This window comes from Penicillium vulpinum, assembly GCF_028829585.1.
Source record: "Penicillium vulpinum strain IBT 29486 chromosome Unknown utg000004l_segment0_segment0, whole genome shotgun sequence".
NCBI lineage: Eukaryota > Fungi > Ascomycota > Eurotiomycetes > Eurotiales > Aspergillaceae > Penicillium > Penicillium vulpinum.
Genome location: NW_026643244.1, coordinates 3,144,785 through 3,159,396, shown reverse-complemented (window position 1 = coordinate 3,159,396; position 14,612 = coordinate 3,144,785). Strand labels below are relative to the sequence as shown.

General features: G+C 46.1%; 4 protein-coding genes across 4 annotated transcripts, besides 2 other annotated features; 2 read left to right on the top strand and 2 right to left on the bottom strand.

Annotated features, from left to right (window-relative positions):
* Window positions 1-126: 126 nt before the first annotated feature.
* N7479_009688 (uncharacterized protein) lies at window positions 127-1,157 on the bottom strand (the record flags this gene model as incomplete). Its single annotated transcript, XM_057257381.1, has 4 exons — window positions 127-280; window positions 330-407; window positions 466-890; window positions 951-1,157. Coding segments are annotated over 4 exons (864 nt in total), but the record flags the coding sequence as incomplete, so codon positions are not given.
* A 1,796-nt stretch (window positions 1,158-2,953) lies between these two features.
* On the top strand, window positions 2,954-7,971 carry N7479_009687 (P-loop containing nucleoside triphosphate hydrolase protein; the record flags this gene model as incomplete). The annotated part of the gene is made up of 11 exons (XM_057257380.1): window positions 2,954-3,169; window positions 3,232-4,267; window positions 4,325-5,491; window positions 5,548-5,862; window positions 5,920-6,031; window positions 6,085-6,156; window positions 6,208-6,323; window positions 6,414-6,839; window positions 6,933-7,122; window positions 7,192-7,272; window positions 7,353-7,971. The coding sequence occupies 11 exons, from the start codon at window positions 2,954-2,956 to the stop codon at window positions 7,969-7,971; spliced, it is 4,350 nt and encodes a 1,449-aa protein (XP_057104838.1).
* A 1,918-nt stretch (window positions 7,972-9,889) lies between these two features.
* Window positions 9,890-10,069: a sequence feature (Protein overlapping with rRNA (N7479_009686, KAJ5951273.1) was converted to a misc_feature.).
* An 81-nt stretch (window positions 10,070-10,150) lies between these two features.
* Window positions 10,151-10,168: a sequence feature (Protein overlapping with rRNA (N7479_009686, KAJ5951273.1) was converted to a misc_feature.).
* A 331-nt stretch (window positions 10,169-10,499) lies between these two features.
* N7479_009685 (GMC family oxidoreductase) lies at window positions 10,500-12,455 on the top strand (the record flags this gene model as incomplete). Its single annotated transcript, XM_057257378.1, has 1 exon — window positions 10,500-12,455. One exon carries the CDS (start codon window positions 10,500-10,502, stop codon window positions 12,453-12,455), a length of 1,956 nt encoding a protein of 651 aa, XP_057104836.1.
* Window positions 12,456-12,904: 449 nt separating this feature from the next.
* On the bottom strand, window positions 12,905-14,219 carry N7479_009684 (uncharacterized protein; the record flags this gene model as incomplete). The annotated part of the gene is made up of 3 exons (XM_057257377.1): window positions 12,905-13,854; window positions 13,902-14,062; window positions 14,113-14,219. Coding segments are annotated over 3 exons (1,218 nt in total), but the record flags the coding sequence as incomplete, so codon positions are not given.
* Window positions 14,220-14,612: the final 393 nt, after the last annotated feature.

Genomic DNA, 14,612 nt, shown 5'->3' with positions numbered 1-14,612 from the left:
ATATTTCTTAAAACTGAAGAGCAACGAGGAACTTCACGTCTATCAATTACATGATTGTATTATTTCCTAGCGTAGCAAAGCAAAGATCAATGTGAGGCTGAACGGAATATTCCACATGCTCCTTAGCTACCATTTCCAGCGTGAAGTATCCTTATCCCAGTCTTTCCATCTGACCGGAACGTCCGGTAAGGCAAGCTCAAAAGTCGCGATCCGTTGGGCAGGCTCAGCCAAATGTCTGGGTTCAACATCCATGGTCTCGCTGAAGCCACCGATAAAGTATCTATATTGAATCAGTAAGTGAGTAAGCTAAGATAAGGCGGTTCGCATACAGTGTTTGAGTCTCTCGGTGCCAAACTAGACTTCTTGCCCTACTCACGCTCGGGTACCACCCATACTCCTTCAGCTTGCTAAAACATTAATACTAATTAGATTCAGTGATGGAGAGACAAGGAATATCGAACTTACAAAAGAGCGTTAAGGAAAGATACACGGACTTGCTCTCTTTCATAGCTTTCAAGACACCAAAATGAACCAGCGCCGTCCCTATCGCCAAGGCGTAGCCCCGGAACAATTTCCCAAACAAGCCATATAATAAACCCACCCGGAACTAGCCCTGAGCGATCCTGAGTACCGGACTTGTATCCGAGGAGCTTTGGTGTGATATTTGAGCCTTTTTCAGTTAGATCGAGCAAGGAAGCTAATTTATGCGGGGTCCATGACGTGGCTTGTTGGCCTCTGGTGTCCGCATCATCCATTTCAGTTGTTCGATGGGGAACTTGAATGTAGACTCGCATAAAGGCTTTCATTGCACGTCGTTGAGGATCACAGCATAGGAATTTAGCCGAGGCGAAAGAACGGAAGCCGTATGCCTTATTTTGCTCCACGGTGGTCTACGAGTTATGCTCATTCGGATTTTTGAGGATCCTGTAATAGGATAAGAGGGGTCATACCTGATCGTCATACTCATTCAGCTTCTCAAGAATTTCCCAGCGGGAAGAGAGGGGTTTATCAAGGGTGATAATAGTTCCAGGGTCGGTGCCCTTGCGGAACCAGAGCAATGAGGATGTCATTCGAGCTGCGTTGGATGAGTGCTGTGTGTGGGGGTGGGAGAGAGTCGATTGGAAGGTGGATCGAAGCCTAAAGTAGAGGGTGAGGCTCTATGTGGGTCATATGTGGGCCAAGACGGTCGGGGTCCGGAGGCGGTCAGTTATATCAAAAATGCTGGCTATTACTTGCTTGAGACAATGCTGTATTAAAAATTGCTTTGCGCGAAATTTAACGGCCTCTGCGGGACCGGTTTAGTTAAGCTCTTACCCGTAGGTTGTACTAAAATTCCGTGCTTATTAGCAATTCGCTGATAAAGTAGGACGGACGGGGATATATCTACGTCGAAAACGGCGCCAAATACGGTCTAGAACGAGGAGTATGAAAGGAGACTGGAGAGATACATGGCATCTCAACGTTCCATCAGATTCATTGCCTCGGTGTCATTCGCCGAGAGTATAATAAGTTGGCAATGGGGATTTAGATAGATGATTATTCCGTGATGAAAGAGGAAGCAGAGCGACAACTTACCTACGAGCATACAGGTCATTTTTTTGATTATCTAAGGCAAGCGTTTGAATGCTCTAGTAATATGACTCTTTAATGCCCAAGAACAGAGAAGGATGGAAGCCGATTCCAGACGGACGGGACAGGTATTCCTTACGTTTGTGCGAGCAAGGTAAGAGCTTCCTATTTTTCAAACCCCGAAGTGCTTCGAACTAAGCATTACTAACATCATGTATAGGGCGCAATAATGGACTATACGGAAGTTTATGGCTATCGTGAAGCCCACAGCCATGATATTAGAGCGTGATTTTGGGTAACAAGCCGAAATGATTTGGTAGAAATCTCCAATGGGTCAAAAGCGAGTTCGATCTATGACAGCCCAGGAACGCGACGTGAAGCATCGGTCCTTCTTGGTCAACGCGGTTCCCTTGCAGCATTGACTATAGACCGCGAATTTATACATCCTATTTTCCTATATCAAACACTATGTATATTCCTCTCTAGTAGTATTTTTTTGGTCTAGGTTTACAACTTGCGTCGTTAGTGATTTCAAAATGGGAAAAATCTTGCCCGTCCATTTTCGTAGATCTGGCATATATCTTCTTTTCTCTTCGTTTATTATCGTCAGTGAATTCCGTATCAATCAAAATCAAAATAAAGCGGCAGTTGAGTCAAAATCCCGCATCTGCAATCGATAAGCTACTATTACCATCGTAGAATCTGTATCATTGTTGATATGGGGAAATGTTACAATTCGAGTCTAGGCTATCAATTGGCCTGGTGGCTTAGAAGTGGCTGATTTAGCTGGCAACGGGTTGATTTCTAATACGATTAAACTGAATACGACGCTTTATCGTGCCCTCGTGGCCATTGAGGATCGTTAGCGTCGTTCCTAAGGACTAACAGTATTACGTGTTATAGACTCGAAACATGAAGGGTCCTTTGGGCGTCTTTCCTTTCTCGGCAAATGTCATGAGTGTAGTAGGAATTTTCTGACCTACATATTCCAGTGGTGATCCTTCGATAAGAAATGTATTTTCGCCGCTATTGATGCATGTATGTCATGCTCGTGTTTCAAGCATGCCAAGAGCCAAGAGAAGCAAGCATCACTAGCCACATAATGATCCTCGGCGTTCCGGGTTCTCTAGGATAAAGCACTATTCTTGTATTACATTTTGGGGGGAAAAGACGATATAGGGGTTCGTTAGTTCCAAGTCCGGAGGTTTTACCAGGTAACTGACTAGTTAACTAACTAGTTAACTAGTTTAATTAACTTACAAATCAGTTTATAATTGGTGCTAGTGGTATTTGACCACCGTCTCGAGAATAAGGACCAATTCTACCCTTATCTCCATCCCGCCAAATAACAAGTTTGAGCGAAAAAAGAGTACACCACGAAATCATGCCATCAGAGTGCTCACTCCAGGCTGATAACAGTTTCGGTCCTGTAGTAGACAGCGCGTGCCGGGATGGCTTTGATTTTACGCTATTGTTCGAACAAGCCATACTTGGCCTCGTTCCCGCGGTCGCATTTCTCCTCGTGTGTCCCTTTCGATTGCGAATTCTGGCTAAGAGAGATGCGCGCACTCAACCTCACAAAATGAGATTGACAAAGTCGGTAAGCACATTTACATCACTACTCACAGAGTCAAACACGAGGTAATGTCGATTTTACCTCAGATAGCTGCCTTCGTTTTCGCTGCGATTCAACTCGCCCTGCTGATCAGCTGGGCAAAGAAAGTTCGACCAACTGCGAAATTCTCCGTCGCGTCGAGCGCAATTAACTTGGTAGTGGCGATGCAAATTGTGGTCTTGTCGTGGGTGGAAGATGAACGATCGGTTAGACCGTCATCGCTCCTCGCCATCTACCTTCTCTTCACGTTGCTCTTCGATATTGTACAGACAAGAAGTTTGTGGTTATCTCACAGAGATCTCCGTGTTTCTATTCTGTTCACCGCAAGTGTCGCTGCGAAAACAGCAATGGTGCTTTTCGAGAGCTTGGGGAAGCAAAAGCACCTCATAGGTTCTTATCAAAACCTTCCACCCGAGTCGACTAGTGGAATTGTCAATCGATCGTTCATGTGGTGGCTGAACCACCTTTTTTCCACGGGCTTTCGATCCTTGCTTACTACCGAAGATCTTGACCGTCTAGACAAACCCCTGGAGTCCGCGGAAACGGCCCGGAAGGCATTGAGAGCTTGGGCTCTACGCCGGCATCCCGAGCGCCGCTTCGAGTTCCCATGGCAGATGGCCCGAGCGTTCAAAGGTCCACTTGCTTTGATGGCACTTCCACGCATATTCTTGATCGGATTTACCTTCTCACAACCCTTCTTGATCGCATCCGTTCTCAACTGGCTTAATAATTCACATAGCGCGAGCAATCTCGGTTACGGCCTCATCGGCGCTACACTTCTAATATATTTGGGAATGGCCCTCTCAACGCTCATATACGACCAGATGTTGTATCGGTTGGTGACAATGTTTCGAGGGGCAGCCTCATCAATGATCTACGACCATGCCTTACAAATCCCCGATGGCACTCTAGAGGATCGTTCTGCCACAGTGACTCTAATGACTACCGATGTTGACCGGATAATTGCCAGTCTAATTACTTTAAATGAATTCTGGGCGCGGACGATTGAAGTGGGCATTGGCATTGCGCTACTCGCGCTCCAGTTAGGGTGGGTTTGCCTGATGCCATTAATAATCGTTCTCAGTAAGAATTCCAGTTTCGATTCACATATGGAAACTATTTGCTAAAAGTTGATAATAGTCTCTAGTGGCGGAAGTATCTATATCTCGAAGCATCTAGGGGGACATCAGAAAGTATGGGTGGATGCCGTCCAGCAACGTATATCAATCACCCGCTCACTACTGGAGGGTATCCAAACTGTCAAAGCGACTGGCTTATCTCAAACCTTTGTTCGGCTTGTACAGAGAAAAAGGACCGAAGAAACCCATCAAATGGCCACGTACCGATGGAGTGTGGTCTGGAAGAACATGATCCAGAATCTGCCTTGGGCATTAGCTCCAGCTTTGGCCTTCGCCGTTTATGCTGCTCAAGGAAAGGGGCTGGATGCTACCAAGGCGTTCAGTAGTCTGTCCATTATAACTCTTTTGACTAACCCGGCCTCGAAGCTATTAAGTGCGATTCCTTCCATAGCGGCTTCGTCGGGATCCTTTGATAGAATACAAGCATTTCTTTTACTGGAAACCAGTCCTCAACACACAACGGATGGCCTTTATCGCACGAGAGAAACGGAAGTTGCTGCATCTTCGCACATCGCTGAAATGGAACACATGTCTTTCAAGGGCCCACCAGACATAACCGACTTCCAAACACCTGTCATCTCGATGAAAAACCTCAGCATTCGCCCATCCTCATCAGCAAAAGTTGTCTTGAGAGATGTTGATTTAGAAGTCCCTCTCGGAGCACTGGTCATCATACAAGGGCCAGTTGGGTCAGGAAAATCGACGCTGCTTCGGGCAATACTTGGCCAAACAATTTGTGAGACAGGATCGATGGCAATGACCATTCGACAACCGGCTTTTTGCGCTCAAACACCATGGGTCCCAAGCGGCACCATCCGTGATATAATCTGTGGATCCTTCTTAGCCGCTCCAATAAGGGAGGGCGCAATTGATCAAAAGTGGTACGAGTCTGTTCTTCACGCATGTGACCTCAATTCGGACCTGGCTCTCCTTCGCGAGGGAGACTCTACGCGAATTGGAAACGGATCTGGCCATATACCGAGCGGTGGTCAAATGCATCGGATCACTCTTGCTCGAGCGGTATATCTTCGCAAGAAACTTTTGCTGTTAGATGACATATTCAGTGCATTGGACCGGAAAACAAAGGGTACTATCATAGAGCGTCTTTTGGGTGTTGATGGACTGCTCCGAAAAATAAAATCGACCATTGTTCTAGTGACACATGAGAGTAGGACCCCCTCCAAGGTTTGTTTTGTCCCCTATTATGGGCTAACAACCTAGTAGTGGAGCAGCTGCCTCGTGCAGATCGAACTTATTTCCTTTCAGATGGGCGTCTTGGTCAGGAAGAGCCCTGCGTAGGGAATGCCTATCAAGAAATAAGGTCTGACGCTGTCGAAGCAGAGCAGTCGAAAGAATTCCCGGAATTGGCGATAGAAGATAAAGCTGTCTTGATCTCCAAGGCGGATAAGGTCGACGATCTTAGGAGGGCAGCCGGGGACTCTGCTGTTTATGCGTATTATCTGCGCTACGTTGGGTGGACCAACGCTGTGATATTTGTCTTTTTCGTGACAATGAATGTCTTTTCTAGCACGTATAGTCGTACGTGGACTTTCACTTGTGCCACTCCCGATATCACTAACATCAGCTTTCTACTAGAGATTTGGCTTAAGCGATGGGCTGATCGTGGTGGAGACCAAAAAGCGCTCTATGTCTCGGTGTATTTCTTCCTTGCCATTTGCAACACTGTCGGCAATGGTGGTTATGTCTGGTAAAGCGCCCTGTCTGATAATACATGAGGGCTCACTCCTAACAACATGACAGGGCTATCCTTATTTTGATCTCACCCTCAACAGCGCGTCGGCTTCATTATGTCGTGCTGAAGACTGTCATAATGTACATTCAATTCTCTTTTCTCCCACATCAGTCAACTGCTGACACCTCAAGGGCAACCCCTCAATTTCTAAATACTGTTGACATCGGGTCAATACTAAACCGATTCAGCCAGGATATGACCTTGATAGAAAGCGATTTGCCTGTTGGCATCTTAATCACTGTCTCAAGTAAGACCCCGGCCATCCTACTCAACCTCTGGGAATATTTTCTAACTACTATCGCTTGCTAATCGTTGATCCTATGGCTGATGGATATAGATCTCTTTTCGTCCATTGCTAATGCTGCCCTAATTGCAACCGGATCGAAGTACATGGCAATATCCGTGCCATTCCTGATCATCGCCCTCTTTCTCTTACAGCATTTCTATCTGAAAACATCGCGACAACTTCGTTTACTGGACCTGGAAAGCAGAAATCCGTTGTACTCCCATCTTCATGACACTATCGAGGGTCTTTCTACAATTCAGGCATTTGGCTGGGAGGCAGATTTTCGAATTGCTAATTCAAAATTGCTGGATGCTACCCAGCGCACGTATTATATGCTTCATTGTATTCAGCGCTGGCTCACTTTGGTCCTAGACCTCATCGTCGCTGCCGAAGCAGTCATCGTCGTCAGCTTAGTAGTGTCTTTGAGGCATACAACGAGTGTCGGATTGCTTGGAGTATCGCTCAACAGCATTCTTGGTATGTATTCCTTATGGAACTTGCCTTTGCCGATACTGCCCCTTGAAGATCATGACCAGTATATAATTACCCAGCTGACTTTTCTTCGCGAAGCTTTCAATGGTAGTCTTTCATCTCTCATATCGGGTTGGACACAGTTGGAGATATCCCTTGGCTCAATTTTGCGCGTCAAAGATTTTGAACTTCAAGTACCACGTGAAGTTTCAACTGAGCGGGTAGAAGTTCCCATCGACTGGCCAAGTCAGGGAGCTATTGAGCTCTCGGACATGACTGCACAATACAAGTACGTACTTGATAGCATGTACAAAACCATCACCACATTTTGTTCACATTATTAACAAACCACGAAAAGTGATGGAGTAGCAGTACTAAGCAATGTCTCCCTCAAAGTTTTGCCTGGTCAGAAAATCGGTATCTACGGGCGTACTGGGAGGTAAGCATCATCGCCTTCAGAATCATATTCAACGTTAGGATTACTAGTCCATGCTAACCTTCCACCGCGCAATAAATCAGTGGAAAGAGCTCTTTACTATCATCAGTATTGGGCATGCTCACCCTGATCCGCGGGTCAATTGTTATCGACAACATTGACCTCACTACTGTCTCTCCTGATATAGTCCGCGAAAGACTTGTCACTGTCTCCCAAAAGCCATTTATCATGGTTGGCTGTACAGTCAGATTCAATCTAGATCCCACCGGAATCCTCCCAGATGGAGAAATCATCGCGGCTCTCGACCGAGTTGGGATCTGGGACGGCGTACTACTCGAAAGAGGCGGGCTAGATGCCGAGATAAACGACACTCTATCGCTATCCCGAGGCGAGCAACAACTGCTACAATTTGCTCGTGCAATGTTGAAAATACAAGCAAGCAACGCTAGGATCTTGTTGATTGATGAAGGCACCAGCAGCGTTGACACGAAAACTGACGCGCGGGTGCAAGGCCTTTTGCAACAGGATCCCTTTCGTGCATGTACAGTGCTTACGGTTGCACATCGTGTCCACACTCTTTTGAGTTACGATTTGATTATCGGTCTAGATCGGGGAAAGGTGGTAGAGATGGACAAGCCTACAGTTCTGCGGAATCGGAAAGATAGCATCTTTAGCAACCTTATCAATAGCGGCGGACAATAGTTCATGAAATGGAGAACTGAAGAGCGAAGCCAAGCTATCTGAATGGCGATCCGAATAGTGTTACTGAGAAAGGTGTATATGTATGGCCATAAGGTATAAAACTTGAGTGGGGATCTCGAAGAGTTGGAGAAGGGACCTAGGGCGACTGTTTTATGATTTATCGCCGCTCTCGGTCTTTCTAGCATAATCTTCAGCGTCAATATATCTGAGTTAGACCGGACATAAACCCCTCTATAGGTTTTCAGTATCACGAGTCCTGCGGTACTCGCATTTTCCATTTCAGTACCATGCTAGGATCTCCTTATTCCAGGCAGTGATAGAATGCTTTCCTTGGTTGTATATTATCAAGGAAGGGGCTTCCTATTCCCAAATTCTACACAATTCACAATATAAAAAACGCAAAAGTAAAAGATTAAATTAAAGAATTGCGCATCACTATACCATCTCCCTCTATAGCTCGATATACCCGACTGAACTCTGCATGCTATTCGCAGTTTCCCTGGCGGCTGGACGTCCAAAGTTACGGGCGTAAAGGCAGAGCTGCTCAGATGCGGTCAATTTCGGCGCCAATCCCACTGGTCCCCATATTCTAGTTGTAAAAATGAGCGCCGACCGTAGTATTCACTCCTTATAAAACCTTTTTAGTTGCAATTAATCCTATTGCGAAACCAATATTGTTGGGATCGATTCTAGATTGAATGATTGTCTTTTCGATAAGATCGAACCACTCTCGAATGGTTTTAGGATCATTAGATTTCGCGCGCTCGTACTTATATCATTTGGAGGACCGAGAGGAGAGAGGAGGACGGAGGACGCCTTCTAATAAAGTTTGTAACCCAATTGTAGCCGATCGAAAGAACCGGGGTAGTTCTGCGCTTTTCTAAAAGATTCGCTATTTCTCGTACAGTAGTAGGCCGGGGGGCCCCTCTACACGAACATGTAGAGATAATCTATTGAAGAGATTCTTCTTCAATCTCCGTCAATTTATGGTTGGTGCGAGAAATCGCGCGTTGTTGAACAGCCCGGCGTAATATAGCATCAGGTATAATAAAACGGCGCGCTACTTCACAAATTGAACAGATTTCTTGATCCTAGCCTCTTGCTCCATTGAATTTCTAAAGCTTTAGGAGCGAATTGGTGGCATAGTGGGTAGTTGAAGTGATAAAGTGCTAATTTCTGGACGCGTTTTAGGTGGGTGCGTCGCCCTCTTACGAAATACGCTAAGTTTAGACTTCCGCAAAGCCCATAAATGGGCCCTACCTTCGAAACCCGACCGTTGGCAACCCACAGCCCATCAGTGGCGGCCCATAAGGCCCCCATTAAAGCCCATCCTAGGCGGCCTCTGTAATTTCCACTATATAACGTTCCAATTTAGAATCTAGGATTATATTAGCTACGTAAGTATATATTTGAATTTTGAATAAAATCTAACTGATAGAAGTCGATATACCATTAATCTTAATATTTCGGTAGAATATATATCTTGGGTTTGTATAACTAGGAGTACTACTACTTTTTAAGTGAACTGCTGTGATTTATAAAGGGAATTGTTATATTTATAAACTTGATATAGGAAGACACCTAGTAATTGATTCTAAACCTTTCAAATTAATAGCATATTACCTTTAGGATAAGGCTTACAAACGGGAGTAAAATGAAGGGTAATTTTAAAAACCCTACAAAGGGGTTCAACTTCTGAATTCTCGGTATATTTGTACTGTTTGGGGTCTATTTGGGGGCCCATTAACCCGCAGTGGGATTCTACCTCAGGCCTATAGCCTATCGGTGGGTCCGGGTTGGGCTTTGTGGGCTCTGCGGAAGTCTAGTTAAGTATAATCTAGGGATAAATTATGTTCACATTCTTCACCCTTACTTACTAGTAGTAAATGCTGGAATCTAACATATACATAATATAGGGCTACTCCCCTCGATTCTCACCCTGTATATAGTGCACTCACATTCCTGCGACGCTAGCAATCAATGGATTCTGAATAGTTTTGATATATTGTTCTCTTCTATGCTGATCCTGGTACATACGACCATAGGGTGTGGAAAACAGGGCTTCCCGTCCGCTCAGCCGTACTTAAGCCACACGCCGGTGAGTTAGTAGTTGGGTGGGTGACCACCAGCGAATCCTCACTGTTGTATGTTTTTTTATTCATCTTTTATCGTTGTGTAGAGACAAAATGTAGCGTAGAATAAGAGGCATGCTAAATAATATAGCTTCACTGCTACGTATGGAGATAACTTGGAGAAGAATAATCTTTATCTATAGCTATAATGAGTTGACACTCGATATCCACGAAAGATGTGACTCTGGTATTTAAGTGGAGATGGCAAGTAGGCTTGGCTATCTGCAGGTAGATCGCCATGAGCTAGTGGCGGCTACGGCATGTCAAGTTTTCAACAGCTTTGGTAAAAATGGAGAACTATGCGAGCAATTCCGTTGTTCAGGAAAAAATATCCATAAAAGCAGGAATGTCTCCCCTTTTCGAAGGCTAATTCACTCCTAATCATTCTTTGTTGACATGATTCTTTCTTACATCTTTGGCCTGCTGGTTGCCACGTCCGGTTTGGCTGAGGCCGTGCACATCACCGGTTATGAATACGTCGTTGTCGGTTCTGGTGCTGGTGGTGGTCCCCTGGCCGCCCGCCTCGCTTTGGCCGGCCACAAGACACTGCTCCTCGAGGCCGGCGATGATCAGGGTGAAAAATATAACTATACCATCCCTGCCTATTCTGCCAGAGCCTCCGAGGACGCGAAGCTTGCGTGGAACTTCTTCGTTCATCACTACGAAGATGAGGAGCGTCAGGCTCGTGATTGGAAGGCTAGCTATGAGACACCTGATGGCGGTATATACACCGGCCTGAACCCTCCCAAGGGCTCAACCTTGAAGGGTATCCTCTACCCTCGTACAGGTAGCCTCGGTGGCTGCACTGCCCACAATTCCTTGATCGCAGTCTACCCCCATCAGTCTGACTTCGAATACATTGAGACCATCACCGGCGATAACTCTTGGACACCCGACATTATGCGCAAATACTTCACGAAGCTAGAGAAGAACGGTTATGCGCTTCCTGAATCCACAGCTAATGGCCACGGTTACGACGGCTGGTTGTCGACCGAAACTGCACCACTTAGCATTGTCTTGGATGATCCTCAGCTGACGAGTATGCTCACTGGTGGTGCGTTTGCGCTCGGTAACTTCACTGATCACCCTATGAGCCTTGATACTCTGCTGCTTGGCGATGCCAATGCCGATACCAAGACTCGGGACACCGACCCCGGCTACTACCAGGTCCCTATCTCCACCAATGATGCTCACCGGAATGGTGCCCGCGAGTTTATTATCGCTGTGCGCGATGCTAAGAATGACGATGGATCTAAGAAGTACCCTCTTGATGTCCGCATGAACACCTATGTCACCAAGGTGACCTTTAACGAGCCCGAGAATGGAGCTCTACCCCGCGCCACCGGTGTCGAGTTCCTCGAGGGTGAGTATCTCTATAAAGCTAGCCCTATGTCAAAATCGGCTCTTCCAGGAACCCCCGGCTCCGCCACTGCTTGTCGAGAAGTTATTGTTGCCGGCGGAGTATATAACTCTCCGCAGATCCTCAAGCTGAGTGGTATCGGACCCGCAGAGGAACTAAAGAAGTTCGGTATCAAGGTCATCAAGGATCTCCCCGGGGTGGGAACCAACTTACAGGACCACTATGAGATTTCCGTCCAGGGTAAGGTTGAGAAGGATTTCTCCTGCTTGGACAAGTGCACCTTCAGCATTCATGACCAGGACGACCCTTGTATCAGTGACTGGGAGTCTCCTTCGAACCTTAGTGATCGCGGTATCTACTCATCCTCCGGTTCCACCGCCACCATGTTATATAAAAGCTCGACGGCCGGCGATGACTTCGACATTTTCCAATTCAGTGGCCCCGTTAATTTCCGTGGTTACTTCCCTGACTACAGTATCAACGCCACTGACGAACACAACTGGTTTACCTGGGCAATCCTCAAGGCTCACCCCCGCAATTCTGCCGGTACCGTCGCTCTCCAGTCTGCTGATCCCCTTGACATGCCCAAGATTACCTTCAACTACTTCGACACCGGTGTGGGCGATTACGAGGCTGATCTCACTGCTCTTTATGAAGCGGTCGAGCTCGCCCGTGACGCGTTCAAGCGCCAGATCGTCAACATTACCGAGGTTCTTCCCGGCGCTGACGTCCAGTCTGAGGAGGATATCAAGGATTACGTTAAGGATGGCGCTTGGGGCCACCATGCTTCCTGCACTTGCGCTATTGGTGCTGACCATGACCCGAGGGCTGTCTTGGACTCGAAATTCCGCGTCCGCGGTGTCTCTGGTCTTCGTGTCGTCGATGCTTCAGTCTACCCCAAGATTCCCGGTACTTTCACCGCTGTGTCTACTTACATGATTGCTGAGAAGGCTGCCGATGACATTCTGAAGGAGCTTGAGGCTAGCTCTTAATTAATTCCGATGTACGTATATACGTGAAGTTTGCACATTTGTTGTTTTTTGTGGATGGAAATATGTTCCGTCTTATCATTATGAAGCTGTTCAAAATTATGTATTTCTACCTTTTAATGGATCAGAAAATCAGCTACCATCCGTCCTTGGTTGTCCTTCACCAACATAAAATGTTGAACCATTCTGAAGTGCCAGACCTAGTCTGTAGAAACCCCTAATCCCCGTAGAGGCGCGCATCTGCATGTGCGCTAGCAGAAGGGTCTATAGTGGTCAAAACCGCCGGCTTGGGATTTGTCCACTTGGGAGATGCGAAAAGTCCTAGACCATGGCTGTGTTTCTTGAATGCCAAAAATATCCCGATGTTTCTCTGTTGTGAACTTTCTAATCTGCGGTAAGAGGATATCTATGAATGTGACCATATCTTATCATAGAAATAGCCATAAATTCCTTTACACCCGATTTTCATCCACTAGCTTCAAAGTAGCCAATTTTGACCCATCTAGAGAATTTCCTCCGCTGTCTGGTTTCATGTAGCCAGGACCCAGGGTTGAATTATGCCAGTGCTGCCAGCGCTGCCAGACAATGACAGTGACAACAGTTATCGGGACTGCAAAGACCCAATAGACCCAGAACTCGTTTGACAAGCCCCAAGCATTGTTATCGTCGATGTGAAAGAAAGACATGCTAAAGACAGAAGATATAAAAGTGGGCGGCAAAAATATCAATGTAACTAAAGCAATTGTCTTCATGGCCGCGCTGTCCATCCGTGCAGCACGGCCAATCTCAACAGAGGTTTCAGCGTTACGCTTGGCGGTAATACCAAACGCGGACTGGATTTCATTTTGCAATCGCTTGTCATTTGAGATTGATCGATGGCGCAGATTCGCAATAAACACCCGAAAGAACTCTAATTCTGCGCGAAGGTCTTGGCCGACCGTAGGATCTGGATCATATGTTGTTGAAGCCACCAAGTTGGCATGGTGCATTTGAATAGACTCGATAGATTGTACCGCAACATCGAGAGTTTCGTTGACATGGATGGCATGGCGAGCAATATCGTGGAGCTCCCTAAAATATTGACTCGACGCATTTTCTGGAGTGACATCAATCCGTTTCTCAATCACCCTTACTTGATGGCGAATCAACCACACGGCCGATTCTTGAAGGTGGGCCACGCGGTCCAAAAGAATTGGATAAACCCAGTACGGATCGTCTAGAAGGCTGAGATTGAGATTCAAGACTCCTTTCATAATTTCTTTTTCGACAGGAAAATTCGGGTCGAAAATGAGAACGAAGGTTTGTTTAGTCAACGCCACCCATCGTGTAAACACATTGAGTGAGTTCCACTCGTAGTTCCTATTTTTAAAAAGTTGCTTGACTTCGAAATATGCCCATGTATCTGTCCTAGTTAATACCTCATTAGATCTTATAGGTACATATACTTACTGATTCCGGTCACCATTCCTGCATGGCGAGTTGTTTCACAGCCAAAATATCCATTGGACCTTTTGTAGTGGTCAGACCACCATGATTCCCTCATCCGAAAATGTCGAATCAATGCCTGGCGACATCGGTCACAAGTACGAATTTTGCTTGCGCTTGCGATTCTGTTGACATCAGCAAAGTGAACATAATTTACAAAAAACAATTCACTCACATGACACAAACCCGGGTGTTTTTTGACACTGGCGCAAGATCTTCGGGTTCGTGTGTGGTCAGAAAATCATCAGGATAGGCTTCGCTTGACTTCCAATCATCACCTTCCCTGTTAGCAAGCTCGCTTTTACGTATGTTTGACGTGAACAAACCTTGATGCCACTGTAATAGCTTTAGAGGCGGGCAAGATTCGCAGTGGGGATCCCTCATTTTAGATGAGATTAGTTAAATATAAATAACCGTTCGGAGTTGATGATAAGAATTCAGAGCAGCCAATTTCGATGAGAGAAATGTTAATGATCAGGGCGGCAAAGAAACGTATTTGTTAAGATGTGCTTTCAGCGAATAGCAACGAGTAGTAATTTCCTAGATGTAGTCTAAGAGTAGTAGGGACTTATATGTTCCTGGGAGTGTGTAAGTCTTCTGGGTAGGCATGTTATATGGAGTTTTGAGATTGGGCATTGTGCTCCAATGTACTTAGAAGTACGATCCGGTGAGAAC